This window comes from Canis aureus, chromosome 7 (assembly GCF_053574225.1).
Source record: "Canis aureus isolate CA01 chromosome 7, VMU_Caureus_v.1.0, whole genome shotgun sequence".
Taxonomy (NCBI): domain Eukaryota; kingdom Metazoa; phylum Chordata; class Mammalia; order Carnivora; family Canidae; genus Canis; species Canis aureus.
In genome coordinates, this window is record NC_135617.1 from 46,966,963 (window position 1) to 46,983,448 (window position 16,486).

Consider the following 16,486-nt stretch of genomic DNA (forward strand, 5'->3'; position numbering starts at 1 on the left):
ATTCAAAAGGATACATACACCCCAATGTTTATAGCGGCATTATCTACAATAGGCAAATTATGGAAATAGCCCAAGTACCCATTTTTGATGAAAAGATAAAGAAGATGTGGTGTGTGTGTGTGTGTGTGTATGCATTTGTGTGATATACTGTATATATATATATATATATATAGTATATATATATTTTATATATATATATATAGAGAGAGAGAGAGAGCTAGAAAGTATTATGCTAAGAAAAACAAGTTAGAGAAAGACAAATACAATATGGTTTCACTCATGTGGAATTTAAGAAACAAACAAGCAAAAGGGAGAAAAAAAAAAGGGAGAGTCAAACCAAAAAACATAGTGTTAATTATAGAGGACAAAGTAATAGCTTATCAAAGCGGGGCTGAGGAGAGGGGAATGGGTAAAAAAGTGATGGAGATTAAGGAGTGCACTTGTGATGAGCACTGGATGTTGTATGGAAGTGTTTTTTTTTTTTTTAATTTTTTTTACTTATGATAGTCCACAGAGAGAGAGGCAGAGACACAGGCAGAGGGAGAAGCAGGCTGCATGCACCGGGAGCCGACGTGGGATTCGATCCCGGGTCTCCAGGATCACGCCCTGGGCCAAAGGCAGGCGCTAAACCGCTGCGCCACCCAGGGATCCCTGTACGGAAGTGTTGATTCACTATATTGTACACCTGAAACTAATTACACTGTATGTTAATTAACTTTACTTTTTTGAGAGAGAGAGTGCACTCTGAGATCGTGACCTGAGCCTAAATTAAGACTCAGGCACTTAATTGACTGAGCAGCCCAGGTGCCCCTGACTGTATTTTAAATAAAAACTTAAAAGGGAGGTGGGCGGGGGTTGGGGTGACTGGGTGATGGGCACTGAGGGGGGCACTTGATGGGATGAGCACTGGGTGTTATGCTATATGTTGGCAAATTGAACTCTAATAAAAAATATATATACAAAAATAAAATAAATAAAATAAAATAAAATAAAATAAAATAAAATAAATAAAATAGAAACTTAAAATGAGGTTCCCAGATGGCGCATACTGCTCTTTGCTTTGGCTCAGGTCATGATCTCAGGGTGGTAAGATTAACCCCCATGTCAGGTTCTTCGCTCAGCTTGGAGTCTGCTTAAGACTCTCTTCCTCTCCTCTGGCCCTCCCTCCCACCCGTTTCCCCTATTCATGCCCTCTCTTTCTAAAAAACATATATATATATACAAACTTAAAAAAAGAAGCCTAGAAGACTAAACTAGTTCTAAAAAACTAGCAGATGTAATAACCAAATTAAATTCACAAATCTGAGTGATTCTGGTTTTTAAAAAGTAGCTATAAATGGTATGTTTTTGAAATTGCAGAATTTGACTATGGATTACACTGTAAATGTAGGAGAATGTTCTTAAACTCAGGAGATGTAAGCTTAAGTATTTAGGAACGAAATAATAGATTTTCAGAATGGATTTGCAATGATTTATAAAAGTATATGTATGGGACAAAATGTCAACAATTGGCCTATCTAGATAAAAAATAGAGAGGTGTTTGTTTTACGATTATTTTAATTTTTCTGTATAATTAAGAATTTTCACCCCCCAAAAAAAGGCTAGGTATGGAGGGAGTATAAAACTAGAGAGAGGGCAGCCCAGGTGGCTTAGCGGTTTAGCACAGCCTTCAGCCCAGGGCATGATCCTGGAGACCCATGGGCTCCCTCCATGGATCCTGCTTCTCCCTCTGCCTGTGTTTCTGCCTCTCTCTCTGTCTCTGTGTCTCTCATGAATAAATAAATAAAATCTTTTAACAAATGGTCCTCTAAATAAATAAACAAACAAATAAATAAAACTAGAGAAAGAAAAGTATTGAATTAAAAAATTAAATATTCTAAAGTTAATTTTGAAATCTAAGATTATTTTAAATAGTACTAAAGGATTTCTGCCCAAAAAACAGCACTTCCTTTTCTTGTCCTTCTGTAATAATCAGTTATCTCTAAGCCTTTCATCTATTATTTAAGTATTAATTTTTGTATTATTAAGTAATATGGTTAAATTAATGTTGTTGATTTATGAAGTTTGATTATTTTCTATTGACCAGCCTTTCAGGTTGCTAAGGATTTAGTTTTGTTATAGACTCTTCCCTACATTTCCTCCTACACCTTATTATAGTGTCATCATAACTTTTGTAACTTTTGTTAGTCAATTATCATTCAATAATAAATATTCCCTAAGGATCCAAACAGACTAATACAGTTCTTTGTTTATTCTTATATATACTGTTTGTTTTCCTAACATTAATAATTGCTCATCACCTTATTTTCTTGGTTTCCTGTATCTTTTGAATTGTTCATGATTATCTCAATAGTTGTATTAATCTAGCAATAACATTTTCAAATATTCAAAAATACCAGATAATTTACCATTTTTTAGTTCAATAGGAATTGAATTACAATAGTCAAAGATCAAATGGAGAGACGATCCCATAGAGCAGAGCAAAAATATGATGAAATGGACCATAATTGGAAAAATAGAAGAAATTGAAGTCAGGCTCAATAAACCTCATATGTAAATAATACCATTATTTAAATGGTAAACCAGATGGAGAAGTCTTAAATATTTTTAAAATGTTCTTAAGTTGATAAAAAATATTAGTTTTCAGATTAAATGGGCTCAAAGATCTTAGTCAAGGCTGATATGGAAACTGTGATATCTACACATTTTTTGTTTAAATATTATAATGCAATAGAGAGATTTATAGGCCTCCAGACTGAAATGAAGTTATGAATTGGTGGGGTGGGATGGCAGTGCATTTCAGGGAAAGAGATGCACCAGCAAAGGCCCAGAGGCAGAAAAACTAAAGGTTTTTTTCAGAAGTAGGAAGTAGTCAAGGTGGATGGCTAGGGTTTATAGTACAGTCAGTGACCACAAAAGGAAATAAAAGTAAATCTCTCACAAAGTAATGATAACTGATTATACAACTGCTAACTTGCTTTCACATTCTGCAATGACAAATCTGCATTAGCTTTGGTAGCATTAGTTTAGTTAGGTAATCATTTTATTTGAGATTTAAAAACTGTATAATGCACAACAAAATAAAGGGTCTTTATATGGTTTCTGTCTTTTTTCTCTTCCCTTCCTTCCTGCCTTCTATCTTTCCCTAGTCCTTCCCTTCTTTCTCATTTTTCCTTCCTCCCTCCCTCCCTCCCTCCCTCCCTCCCTCCCTCCCTCCTTCCCTCCTTCCTTCCTTCCTTCCTTCCTTCCTTCCTTCCTTCCTTCCTTCCTTCCTTCCTTCCTTCCCTCCTTCCTTCCTCCCTTCCTTCTTTCCTTTTCTTTCTTCTATCCCTTTTTCTTTTTTCTCCTTTCTTTCTTTTTTCCTTATTTTCCAATAATGGCTATATTTTTTTTTTTTTACTGAAAGTTGACCACTATTTAAGAATCCTAAATTTTATAGTTTCAATCATAATAACCATTATTATCAGGGGACAGAAAAAAAAAATAAGCTCCCGATGGGGCTGTAACAAACATGTTAACACCTCCATTAGGTTAGCGCATTATCTACCCATAATATTTTCAAAAGAAATTTTATCTTTTAATTTCTTATATTGTCTTCATTAGTATTGATCAAAATTCTAAACAAATTCTAGAGTAGGTATAGCTACTTTAATGACATGCTGAGTTTAATTATTAAACATTAATCTGGATCATAAAATATTAGTCAAGGTTATGAAAAAATTACTAGTCTAGTAAAATCTGATGCAGAGTAACTAACCAAACATAAAAACTAAAATAAGGTCACATCAGTAAGTAAACACAGATCATAAGTACTTACACATAAGTAAAAATAGATCAAAGTTAATCAAGTTGACTGCTAATAGGTCTTTCTACCATTTTCTGCCTCAGGGGTATGATGATGGCTACGGGGGTGAATATGATGACCAGACCTATGAGACTTATGAGAACAGCTATGCCACCCAAACACAAAGGTAAGGCATTTGCTGTCTAAAGCATCCTTCTCAGGATTAATTCTAATCCTACTATTTTGTCTCTTGTATCTGAGCTCCAGTTCTATTATGTGAGAGTTTCTAGCAGTGGTTTTTCTCCATTGTCTTTCTGAATTATTATATTATACAGAGAGGTAAAAAGATAATAATCGTGCAATTCTTAATAATAATAGTGTGTTATTTTAAGACTACATCATTATCATAACCAATAAACTCATTAAGTAAGCTTGTATTTAACAAAATACTGTTACTTATGGAGATTATTTTAGTAAATTCATAAGTAACACAAAAGTGAAACACAAGGCACTTGTTCAATGAAGCTTTTTCCCCTAAAATGTAATTTTTATTTGTAAAACAAAAGACATAGGAATGTTATTGGTGCTCCTTCTGAAAAGGAAAATTTCTAAAACATCGTATGTAATGAACAATTCCTTTGCTTTCTTGATGGATCTCTAAATGATTGTTTACCTAATTTCTTTATATTGATCAAATTTTGAGATATTAATGAATTTTTACTTTTTTTAAAGTCTAATTTTTTGTAAGGTAGTATTTACATACAGGATGTTTTGACCATTAAGGGGATAGAGTTTGTACGAGTTTGGCAAATGCAAACTATCTTGTGACCACCATCAAAATGAAGTTATAGGGCAATTCAGTCAACCTGAAATGTTTCTTACCACCTTTATAGACAACTTTTCTCCTTCTCAGGCCCTGGAAACCACAATCAAGTTTTTGCCATTACAATTTTGAGTTTTCCAGAATGTCGCATAAGTAGAAGTGATACAATATGTAGCCTTTTGAGTCTAGCTTCTTTAGATAGCATGATGTATTTGACATTTATTCATTCATGTTGTTATGTTTATCAACATTTTCTTCTTTTTTATTACCATGTAGTGTTTCATTGTAAGGATGTACCATAGTTACTTCTTTCACCAGTTGAAGGACAAATAAGTTTTGAATGAACTTATGAATTGTGAATTATGAATAAAATTGTCATTAAACAAATGCATCCTTAGCAAAATCAGTCTCCCAAATATTTTTTCTAAAAAAAAATTACAATTTTCATAGGAAAGTAGGATGAATCCATATGATAGTCATGTGAGTCTGTCATATATGTGATTGACAGAAACTAATAGAAGTAATTGTCACAAAATCATTACAGTATTGACCATTTATTGACCAACTTTACTGGGATCCAAAGAGATATGGATGCTTCATTAAGTAACATCTGGGAAATGACAAGGAAAGAAAACTTTAAGGTCATTATGGAGGAGAGGAAATCTACATGTAGTGCATAAGTATGCATTTTGCATGGTCGGAAGGACAGCATAGTGAAAGGAGTGAAGGGAAATTCTTAGAGAGAATATTGTAGGCAATTAGGAAAAAGTTAATGTAAACTGATACATTTAAAGCTAAGCATAATATATCATTATTATCATTATTGAAGTAGCCATCTTCAACTTTGAGTAATGGTTAATATGTAGTATGTTAAATAGAAAAGCCACCATGAGCTGAGTTTGTACTGGGGGTGATATCTTACTAGTCCCAGTCAAATATTGAAACACAGCACAATTATTTACGATGGGGGAAGATTTTGCATTCATGTCACAGACCCTGGATAGGGTATTGTATGCAAACTCACTACATATTTAAAGCATCTGCTAATATTTGCTAGTTCATCATTGTATATTAGTGCATAGAAATGGTGATAATAAAGTTCTGTAGCTTGTTTCAGAAACTATTTGGTAAAAAAAAAAAAAAATTACCACACACTGAAAACACAACTATAATAGAATAAAATAACGTCTTGAGTTAGCTCCATAGAGTTACATTCAGCTGATAGAGATTTATTTTGGAATAATTTTCTAAAAGTGAAGGACTTTCTGTATCTTTCTTCTGGTAAGACTTAAATGGGCTTAGCTGACCCTGAGAGACAAGGAAGAAGAAATGGGAGATTAGGATAATTTATTTTTGAATATTTCAAAAGTGAATATTAGAATAATTGAACATAATTATGCACAAAAAGTAATAGAACAATTTCAGAAAAAAATGTCTTGTTTTAAGGAAACATAATTTATATGTCAAAAGATACTCTCTATGAACTTTTGCTACCTTCTCTTTTTCCTTTTATATCTATTCCCTTTTCTGTGTCTAAATTCATTCGTTGGTCAAAACCAACTCTTCCAAAATGTTTTTCCTGAATCCTTTATTTGAGAATAACTTGTTTTTGTTCTGAATTTCAATAGCACATCTTTATTTCTCTATGGCTATTTTTCTCTCTGTCCTACAATGAAATCGATTGTATACATGTTACCTATCACTCTTACTATTCTTACTTATATCCTCATGTCCATCACAGTATCTAGTATTGAGTCTTTTATAGGATATGTACTGAGCAGATGATTGTTGAATACATGAATTTCACACTTAGTGTGTACCTACACTATGAAGATATAAGAGCCTTTTTCCTAAAGGAGAATATAATGTGCAGAATTCTATGTATCATATTTATTGACAAAATATTTAAATGTTTCTGAGATATCTTAATATCTTAATATCTTAATGCTAAACCAGAATAAATAATCAGGTCATGAAATTAATTAAAATGATACAAAATATTCTAAAAAATGATACTAATATTCTCTATTGCAATAATTATAAAATTTCTATTTTGGTCAAAGCATGGCCTCAACTAGAAACTCATAGAGTTTCTGGCATATTAGAAACTTTATCTTAGTAAAGATTTGTTGAATAATTGAACAAAAATAAATGAATGTGGTAATGATGAATGAATGAAATTAACAATATTTCAGAAATCTCTGAGGAAGAATTTTTAAATATAGTACCAATTTGTAATAGAAGTGGATAAACACAGAAAATTCAGGACATATGTATTAAATTCCTGTATTTAGATTATTGATGTAACTATGCCAATAGAAGATAATATTAACAGTTTAGTTAAATAGCACTTATTAAATGCTTATATGTGTCAAAAAGTATACTCATTATACAGTGACAATACTTATTTAAAAACATTTTAAAATATATTTTAATATTTGCCCCTAACATTTTTTTGAGGAGTCATTTGAAAGCTGTATATATATATTTAAATAAATATAAGTGAAACTATATATTATCTATAGAGTAACCAAGTATTAGAAATTGGGGTGACTGGGTAACAGGTACTGAGGTGGGCACTTGACAGGATGAGCACTGGGTGTTATTCTATATGTTGGCAAATTGAACACCAATAAAAAATAAATTTATAAAAAAAGAAATTGGAAGTGAAAGAAAGTTCATTCTTTACAAGAATCAGTCTAGAACTGTTTTGGTTTTTTTTTCAAGTGGTGGCTTCTTAATTGGGCTTTTACAAGTATGATTTGGACTTATGGAGGAAAATGGAAAAAGTTTCTAAAGCAGAATAAAGATAAATATATTAACATAAAATGTATCCATCATTTACAAACAATATGAATATTATTTTGGCACTGTCATGGTCAAAATGGGAAGAAACTCTAATTTAAAAACTGAAGGTAAAACTAAATTATGTATGACTTAGCAGAACTGATATAAAAATAAAACTAGAGAAAATAGTCTTCAAATGACTAGTTAGTCAGCACAGGTGAATTCAGAATTTGTGGGAATTATAAAGTAGAATCTGGCAGGTACTTAAATGGAATAATTATATCATCTTCAAAGAGTCTAAGGGAAGTTCACAAGGTAACAACCCTAAAAAGGTTCACCTGGAGTTCATAAGCTATAACAACTTTAATTAATCCCCAGTTGTCTTACAAGGTGTCGTTAGTTCTTGAACGTTTCAAATGGATCAGAAGAGGGACTTCTCTAAAGATTCCTTAGGAGGCATCTCTACATGATGACATTATTAAGGGCTGGTAAAGATGATGATGATATGAGGGATCTCGGACCATCTTTTTCTCTTGCTCTGTGTCATTGAGGATAAAAAGTTTTAGAAAAATGGATTGATAAGTTTATTATGCAAGCTTCAAATTGAAGGACTAGTATTGCAATTTCCAGAGGAACTCAATTATTTGATGTCTTTGGCTTAGGACAAGTTACATCCTGTGATTAACAACTTTAATTGGACTAAATATTAAATTCTGTCCATGTTCTGATATCCTATTTTTATGCACTCCTTGCCACTAACATTGTCAGAGATCGATCTTCTGAAATTATGTAAATTCACAAGGTTCTACCAACCAATTGGCTTTTCCCAATGCCCAAATTTTCAGTAGGAATCTATACCAAACCAAAGCCATAGATGTAGGAAAAGTTACTGACATGTACCTAGATTGAAACAGTAGTACTACAAATGAAGATCAAAAGACCAATTTTGATCATTGATTCTAATGACAATTAAATTTGGATGTGAAATTTTAAGAAACTAAGGTTTTTAAATGTAAAGTTTTAACTGGTATAATAAGCAAAATATCAAAATGGAAGATTTTGCTTTCATTAAATCATGAATCAGCTGAGGAATTCACTAGGAAAAGAATCTTCTTTTCTGTAAATTACAAAGGAATGAGCTAGGAGAGTGAATATACATCTTTCTGATATATAAGTTCCCCGAGTTCTAGAATGATCATTTTTTGAATATCTGTATTAGGGTCTACATAGTAGGAAAAAAATGGCACTCTTCAATTAGTATAATTTGAGGAGAACTTAATATGGAAAATATTTTCAGAGGCAGTGTACAGGGAAAACACAAGGGACAGTGCAATGCCCTGGCACCGGTATCCCTGGGGCAAGGTGTTTGTCACCAATATTAGGATTGAAAAGAGACAGAGAAAGCTGTTTGGAGAGGCCTCCTGATAGGAACTGAGACTTCTGATTCAGAATCGGAGCTATGTATGACCATCCCACAACGAGAAAGTTCAGGGAGTTAACACCCTGACCTCACTCTCCTGCCTCCTTCCAGTTTCCCACCTTTGCTCCCATTGGCTGAACCCATTAAGAGGCAGAGGACAAGAAACTTAGTTAGACGGAGTTGCTGTTAGTCATCCCTGGAATAGGCTGGAGGGAAGAGTGGAAGTAGAAAGGCAAAAAAAAGTGTCAGTTGCTTGAAGATATAAATAATGAATTGTCATGGAAACAGTAATGCTTTTAAATGAATTTGTACCATATTAATGAGAAAGCATCTACGTACTAAAAAAGAAAAGTCAGAAAGCGCAGTGAACATACAAATACACATCTGGTGAACAAATGTGGTCTTGGACCCCCTTGCACAACTTCTAAGTTCCTCAAGGGTCAGAGCTCACACAATTGGAACCACTGGTCTGTTGTTCAGAGGCTACTTGAAACTAACAATTTATAATAACTAACATTAGTTTTGTGCTAGCTGTTGTGCTAATTGTATAGGCCACTTTGTCTCATTTAATCCTTGCAATAACAGTTGAGACAGAAAAAAACCTGAAGCCTAAAAATTTCCAATGATTTTCCTAAGTTCATTCAAGTAGTAAATGTTGAACTAAAATCATATCTGCTAGATCCAGAGGCCTTAGACATAAAGACTAATAAATAGCATCTGAAAACCCAAGTCAATTCATTGAGTCAATAGATTTCTGTTATCTGAACAAACTGCAGAGAATATTCATTTAATATAATAAGAATGTAGTAAGTTATTTGTATGCTGTTTGAAAGGTGATCACCAAAGGACAAATTCAAGCAAGAAAAAAAATTGCAATTTACCTATTGTTTACTATTGTTTTAAGCTATAAAATTAATGCAAGCCCTGATACTAAGAGTCTACAGAAACCCTTCTAATGAAAACTAAAGTGTAAGTCACTGCAGTTATCCAGTAATTTAATAAAAGTTATCATATTAAGTATATAACCCCTTGTCCTATTCATTTAAGGGGTACTATTCACTATAAAATGACTTGCCCTCATTTTGTAATTCAATTCTCTTATGTTTCAAACTATAGTCAATGATGAGATTGAATTTACAGAAGGTTATTGGATTTGAGATATTTTCCCACAGTTATTCTGCATGTTAGTTGTATTTTCATGCCATCTACAGACCTCTGCATGCATGAACAGTGGTTTGGGCATTGTCTGGATTTACCTCAACAAAGCAAGATTCCAGCTCTTAATACACACTTTTTTTTTTTTTGGTCCTTATCTGAGATACTTATTTTAAGCATCAAGGCTACTTAGGAAGCTGTTGGTTTTAGGAAAGAAACAATGTGCTTTCTCAAATTATTCATTATCTATTTATTGTGTTTGTTGATTTTTTATTACTGTCGGGTTAATTGTGATAACTAAACTACTTGCCTAAATAGTCAATTCATATTTAAAAATTTGCAATAAGATACCTTTTATAAGACTTTAATAAGAAAAACTGGAAAAACCATTTTCTCTAGTCATTTGAATGATGAGTCTTCCAAGAAAACTTAAGTGTCCCAGGTAGAAACTGAAATCTGTTTAATCATTTACTGAGATCAGGATATGTCACTGTGTCAGTCATTCCTTCCCAGCTGATCACTTTAGAACTAGAGACACTCCTCAAAAAGAAACAAGAAAGTACTGGGCAAACCATATACAATCAGAGCTTCAGAAATGGGAACTATTACATCATCATAGACTCTTAAAGATCCTGATGTGTTGCAAAAAGCCTAGTATTAAAACCACTTAAAAAGCTTAAGGTGAAATTCTGGCTTCAATGGTCATTAAAGATACTTAGCTCCACCAAAAGGAAAAAAAACCAAATGTAACAGTTATCAACATATGTAGGAATCAAAAATGTTCACAAGTGTATATAATTGTCAAGGTATAACAATAGGAGTGGTGGAGACTCTGGAAAACTCTGTTGAAAGCAACTATCTTCTGTTCAAGTTCAGGATACTGTGGCCATATAGTTCATGCGAAGTAAAGGACCAAGTGGTGCTGGATCTTTTTTCCCCCAAGAAAACCCGTTTTCTATTTCTTATTGCTGCATGACAAATCATCCCCAAAAAACAAGTAGTATAAAATAACCATTTTTATTATGCTCTCTTATACTTGAGGATTTTGGGTTATCAGGAATTCTAACAGAGCACAGCAGGGATGGCTTATTTCTCCTCCCATGTCTGGAGCCTCAGCAAGAAGGCTCAAAAGGTAAGGTCACTCAATGGCCAGGGTGTGAAATCATCTGGAGATTCTTCTCTCATCTATCTGGCAGCTGCTGCTGGATGTCAGCTGATACCTAAATGAGCTGCTGTTCAGAACGCTCATAGTTCTCCATGTTGCATAGGCTTCCTCACAGCATGGCAGCGAAGAGCACCAGATATGAATATCTCAAAGAACAAAACAGAACCTGCATTACCTTTCACAACTTAGCCTCAGTCTGTTAGTTATAAGCAAGTTACAAGTCCAGCCAGATTCAAGAGAAAGGGTATTAGATTTCACCACTCACTGGGGAATTGGCATGGTTCAAGGATGGAAAATGGTACTGTGCGCAGTTTTGGAAAATATAACTTGCCACATCAGTTTTTAAGGGCAACACCCCAATTTTTAGACATTGGCAACTAACTTTTGAAAGTTAAAACATTCTAGAGATTAAACCAAATATATCTGTAGGTAGCCACAGTCATTCTGTTCTGCTCATAAGCAAGGTAGAGAAGAAGTCAGTATCCAGAAAATGCTTCCAAGGACATGGAATCAAGGAGTCCTTCAAAATGGCTATTTGAGGGTACTCTATGGTCTGTGAAGGATATCCTAAAATCCAGGAGTAGACTGTTTGGAGTCAATTAGAGAAGTCAGACTTGTAAATAACACATAACATGTGATGAGCTAGAAGGATGTGCCAGAGGTTCCAACATGGGAGAGAACATGGGAGGCCATCGAGTGGAGGATTACAAGAAAGTTCCAGAAGCTTTCTTAAAAAGAACCGATGCCAAGCTATGATTTAACTGGGTAAATAAAATTTGGCTAGTCAAGGATATGTACAAAGATAAAGAAATGAGAATATAATTCATTATAAAGAACTACATGTTCAAGTGAATCAAATTATAAGATATTTAGGAGTGGTACGGCACTTGGTTGAAATGACAGGAAAGGAGCAGGAAAGCCTGGATATTGCACTCTGATATCAGAAAAGAATAACTTTTGGATAGGGTTTGAGGTTGTCATCATATCTATAAGTTGATAAAACCAAATTCATCTTTGGTGAAAATTATGATCATCACTTTTTTTTTGCCTCAGCCTAATTTCCTCATTTGAGCTCAGCAGGTTCTCTATTAAATGCTATTCCATCTTTTTCCTGAATTATCTCCTGTACTTTCATTGCTTTCTTTGGCTTCTGAACCAATTTGCACTTAAAAAAACAAAAGACCTTCAGGTCTTACTTTTTTGCAACTGAACACTGGTAATGAGAGAAAGGAGATATTTTCCTTGAACTACCCATGGTCAAAATGGAAAATATGGACTTTGATATCTTTAAATTGTAGAGTGGGGGAAGGAAGGGGAGACCAAACATGACACTGGGGGTATCCTAGAGGTACTTCAAAAAAGGGAACAGAATTTATCTCAGATGCATGTGGAATAGAGCCAAAATAATATCTATAAGATATTAGTAATTCTCCATAATTAGATTTCCCTTTATAATTATCTCAACATCCTATTTTACTGTTTCATGAAGCTTATTATTTATTAAAGGCCTATTATTTTCCAGGTGCTAGAAGGAGAATAGTGAACTCTATGGTACATTAAAGTACAGGATCACAATTCTATAGTTACAATACTGTAGGTCTGATGTTTCATATTCAGAATTATTTCTATTTTATAAGGGCAAAACAATGCATTTATAATATATTACATCTGTGCCAAAAATATATATTATTGCATTTAAATAAATAAGTAACTATTATAAGGAGGACAGAAATAGCTATAGTTTATCACTTTAGGTAAGAAGTTTGTTACCTAATGATTTTAGACACCCAACTTAAAAAAATTGGGGTTTCAGAAGATGTGTGGAAGAAGTAAGAGAGGAGTCTGAAAGTTAGTCAGGGAACACTTGACCATTTCTAAAGGAAATAAGTTTCTAATAAAAATAATAGCCACAAAATGGAGCAGCTGCTATGTGCAGAGGCCTATATTAGGTAATTTATAACATTATCATATGAGGTAGATAGTTTTATCCTTATGTCACAAATAAAGAAACTAGGCTTAGAATGTTTAATCTGCCCAGGACTGAACAAGGTCTGAACCGATTCCTGTCCAATTCCAAAGACTGGGCACTTTGTACTAATACCATATTGCTTCCCAAACACTTTATTTTGTTTTTAACACCTCAGCTTATTAGGAAATGCAAGCTGAAGTAATATGTTCTTCTCTGTAATCTCCATTTATATACATTGATCAGTAATCAGCTTGTGAAGCTACACATAATAAATCTAGTTTTGTTTTGCGTATCAGCTTTTCTTTATGAAGATAATGCCCCTCTATCAATATCCAGAATGTGATAGAGTGCTTTCTTGGCCACAATTCTTCATCCCCCGCCCCCATGTTCACACCCTTTGCTGTGTAATTGTTCAGTATCTCTCACAAAAGAGGCAGATTCCTCACTATCACTTATCCTGCTTTGACTAATAGAACAATGTCACATCTTAAACCTCTACATTAAAAGGGCTATGTTTCTCACTTGTTTTTTGCTGTTGCCACGACAAGAACTTCTCTAGGTAGCTACTGTGCCCTTAGTCTGGGCTCTGTAATGAACACAGGAGTAGTCCAAACCTCAAGGTCAATCTCAATTTCATCCAAGCTTGGAAAAGAGCCCCCAGTGACCCCAGCCTAGATTAGCAAACCTCTAGCCTAACAGAAACACGCGACTTAAATAATTGTCTCATGTTGTATGATAGTAATATTTTGTGATTGTTAAGGAACATCACTCTACCAGTAACAAGCCAGTGTCCAGGATCAGTGCCCACATAGACATGGTTTTCCTCAACTGTTCTTGGTATATCATGATTCCGATTTCACTAAATACCCTAGTTGTTCTCTCATAAAACCACTCCAGTTGTCCAAGTGTCCATCCTAAAGGGTAGCACAATGATCCGGAGGTACATTATATCAGATGAAGTTAACTGCTGTAAAGATACAGCGTTATTATAAATATCCTGTGTAATAATGCTTCTTATTTTATAGTATTTCATTTCAACATCATCCTACCATGTGTGTGTGTTTTTTAAGATTTTATTTATTTATTTGAGAGAGACAGAGATAGACACACAGAGATGGTGGGAGAAAGCATGAGTGAGGAAGAAAGGGAGAAGCAGTGTCTCCACTGAGCAGGGAGCCTGACACGGGGCTTGATCCCAGGACACTGAGATCATGATCTGAGCTAAAGGCAGACACTTAACTGACTGAGCCACCCAGGTGCCTCTACCATGTGGTTTTCTTAAGTGGCTATGTCACATTATTAGGTTTTATTGAATTTGTTTTCAACTGAAAACTTAGGTTCTTCCTAAATGAACTTCTGTCAAACCAGTTCTAACACCATCCTGCATCTTTACAATTGATTTTTTAGCTGAAATGCAGAAATGTACATTTATCTCTGTGACATTTCACCTTGTAATTTACACCTTCTATTGTTGATTTGGAACTGCTTTTTTGAATACTAATTCTTAAAACCAGAATAGAAGTTATGCTTCTTAGCATATCTTATATTTCTTTATCAAGTACCTTTCAATTTTTTTTTCAGAAAAACAGAGTACCAAAAAAATAGCTCAGTACCAACCTTTAAATTGACATTGACCACTAATTAAAATTCTGTGAGAACAGTCGTAAACATCGCCACAAATCTGCTTGGCTGTACTGTCAGGCAGCTTAGAAATGATTCACAAAGAAATTATGTAGTATTTTAAAACTACTCATTCATTTACTCAACTCACACTCATTGAATGTCACTCACTATTCTGTACCTATATTCAAAACAAATAAGGCCTGTATGTGGATTTATTTACAATTAGTGTGGTTTTTTTAATAAAATATGATCCTGAACTTCCGCATGAGAAACACCTGCAAGTGGAATTGCAGATCTTGGGGCCCCTGATGAGGCCAGCTGATTTAGAAACTGACAAATGGGGTCTCAGGAATCTGCATTTTAGGCACAGTATCTTTATGATGCTTATGCACACTAGCTGTTGAGAGCCATTGTGCTAGAGGAAGAGGAAGATTTTAAAGAACTTTCTGGGACAATGAGAGCTGTTCTAAATGACGATGTCAGCAAGGTCTTACAGAAGGCAAGTTTGAAAAGGCAACAGCTTGCCTGCTAATGCTTTAATAAGAAGCTAACCACTGAGCTGAATCCCAAGAGGATGATGGATACCTTCTTAGTGAAGAAGTAGTGGAAGTTCGATTGTCAGAGTCATAGGGTCATGAAAGGATTCATGAACTGGGAGACATTCTACTGTCACGGTAAAGGGTTTGGTAACAGAAGAGTGATAGGGAAAAGGCCGGGCAGATAGAAAAGGGACTCGTAGGTCATACTAAGGAATTACCATTCACAGTCTGGGGATTAAAGAAACATGAAAATGCACAATTATAATTGAGTTCTAGCATGCCACGATGGTGGTATACGGAGACACAGTCTCACCTGATTTAAGTTATATTTTGAAAGTTTCTGGAAGAATGTGGCTTTATTTCCTTAAATAAAGAAAAGACTTATCAAAACAGAATCACCATTATTAATTCATATATTCTTTCCCCAGACTTTGTTTTATTTATTTAAATTTCCAAAGTCTGGTACATGAAAATAATCCTTTAATAAGTAAAAGTGATTCTGGAAAATTATGCAACAGAGGTGAGATTCCATTTATGACTTCAGTGGAGAAGAATATAAATCACCATTAACACATAGCCACAGTGCAGTTTGCACCAATGAATTCAGTCTCAAAGTCAACTAGATTGGAGTATTGAAATAATTAGAAATTATACTGATGTTTACAGCACTGAAATCTTACTGATATTCATGAATTATGATTCAGCCAAAAGATAATTTGTATACAGTTGGAATTATGTCCATTTCAAACTAGGGTTCAATAGCTTCTGTGTACTTGTACCAAAAGCATGCAACAGTTCATTTAATAATGTCATGTATCACTGAGCCTAATTAATCAGTCAGTTGAGGTCTAAAATAATTTCTATGTTCTAATGATAATTCCATGCAATAAAACAGAAGATTAATGTTTTTGTTTTAAGATTGCTCACCCTTCATTTATATAATAAAGGGTCAAAGTCAACAACAACAAAAAAATACAAGCTGAATTGGAAACAAATGATTAAAGAGTGTCTATAAAAAGAGCCCATTTTCAGAAATGTATATGCAGTGTTGAATCCAGAACACAAAAATATATCTAAATGTACTTCTGTCTCATTTGGAGCATGATCTTGTACTCTTAAAACACCCATTTTCTATAAACTAGATCATTGCAAAGCTGATCATAATTCTACACTAGATGCCTTATATAGATCATCTATCTTGATCATTAATCTATGAGCAGA

The 16,486-nt window shown here is 34.0% G+C and overlaps 1 protein-coding gene across 22 annotated transcripts in view; it reads left to right on the forward strand.

Moving 5' to 3' along the window:
* KHDRBS2 (KH RNA binding domain containing, signal transduction associated 2) overlaps window positions 1–16,486 on the forward strand; it is a 589,140-nt gene that overhangs the window by 496,987 nt on the left and 75,667 nt on the right. For all 22 annotated transcript variants that reach the window (XR_013383276.1, XR_013383278.1, XR_013383277.1 and 19 more), the window contains exon 7: window positions 3,889–3,971. Coding sequence is in view for 4 of the 22 variants with exons in the window: in XM_077903521.1 (XP_077759647.1) it covers window positions 3,889–3,971 (83 nt within the window). In the remaining 18 variants the exon portion in view is untranslated. The remainder of the gene's footprint in view (window positions 1–3,888; window positions 3,972–16,486) is intronic.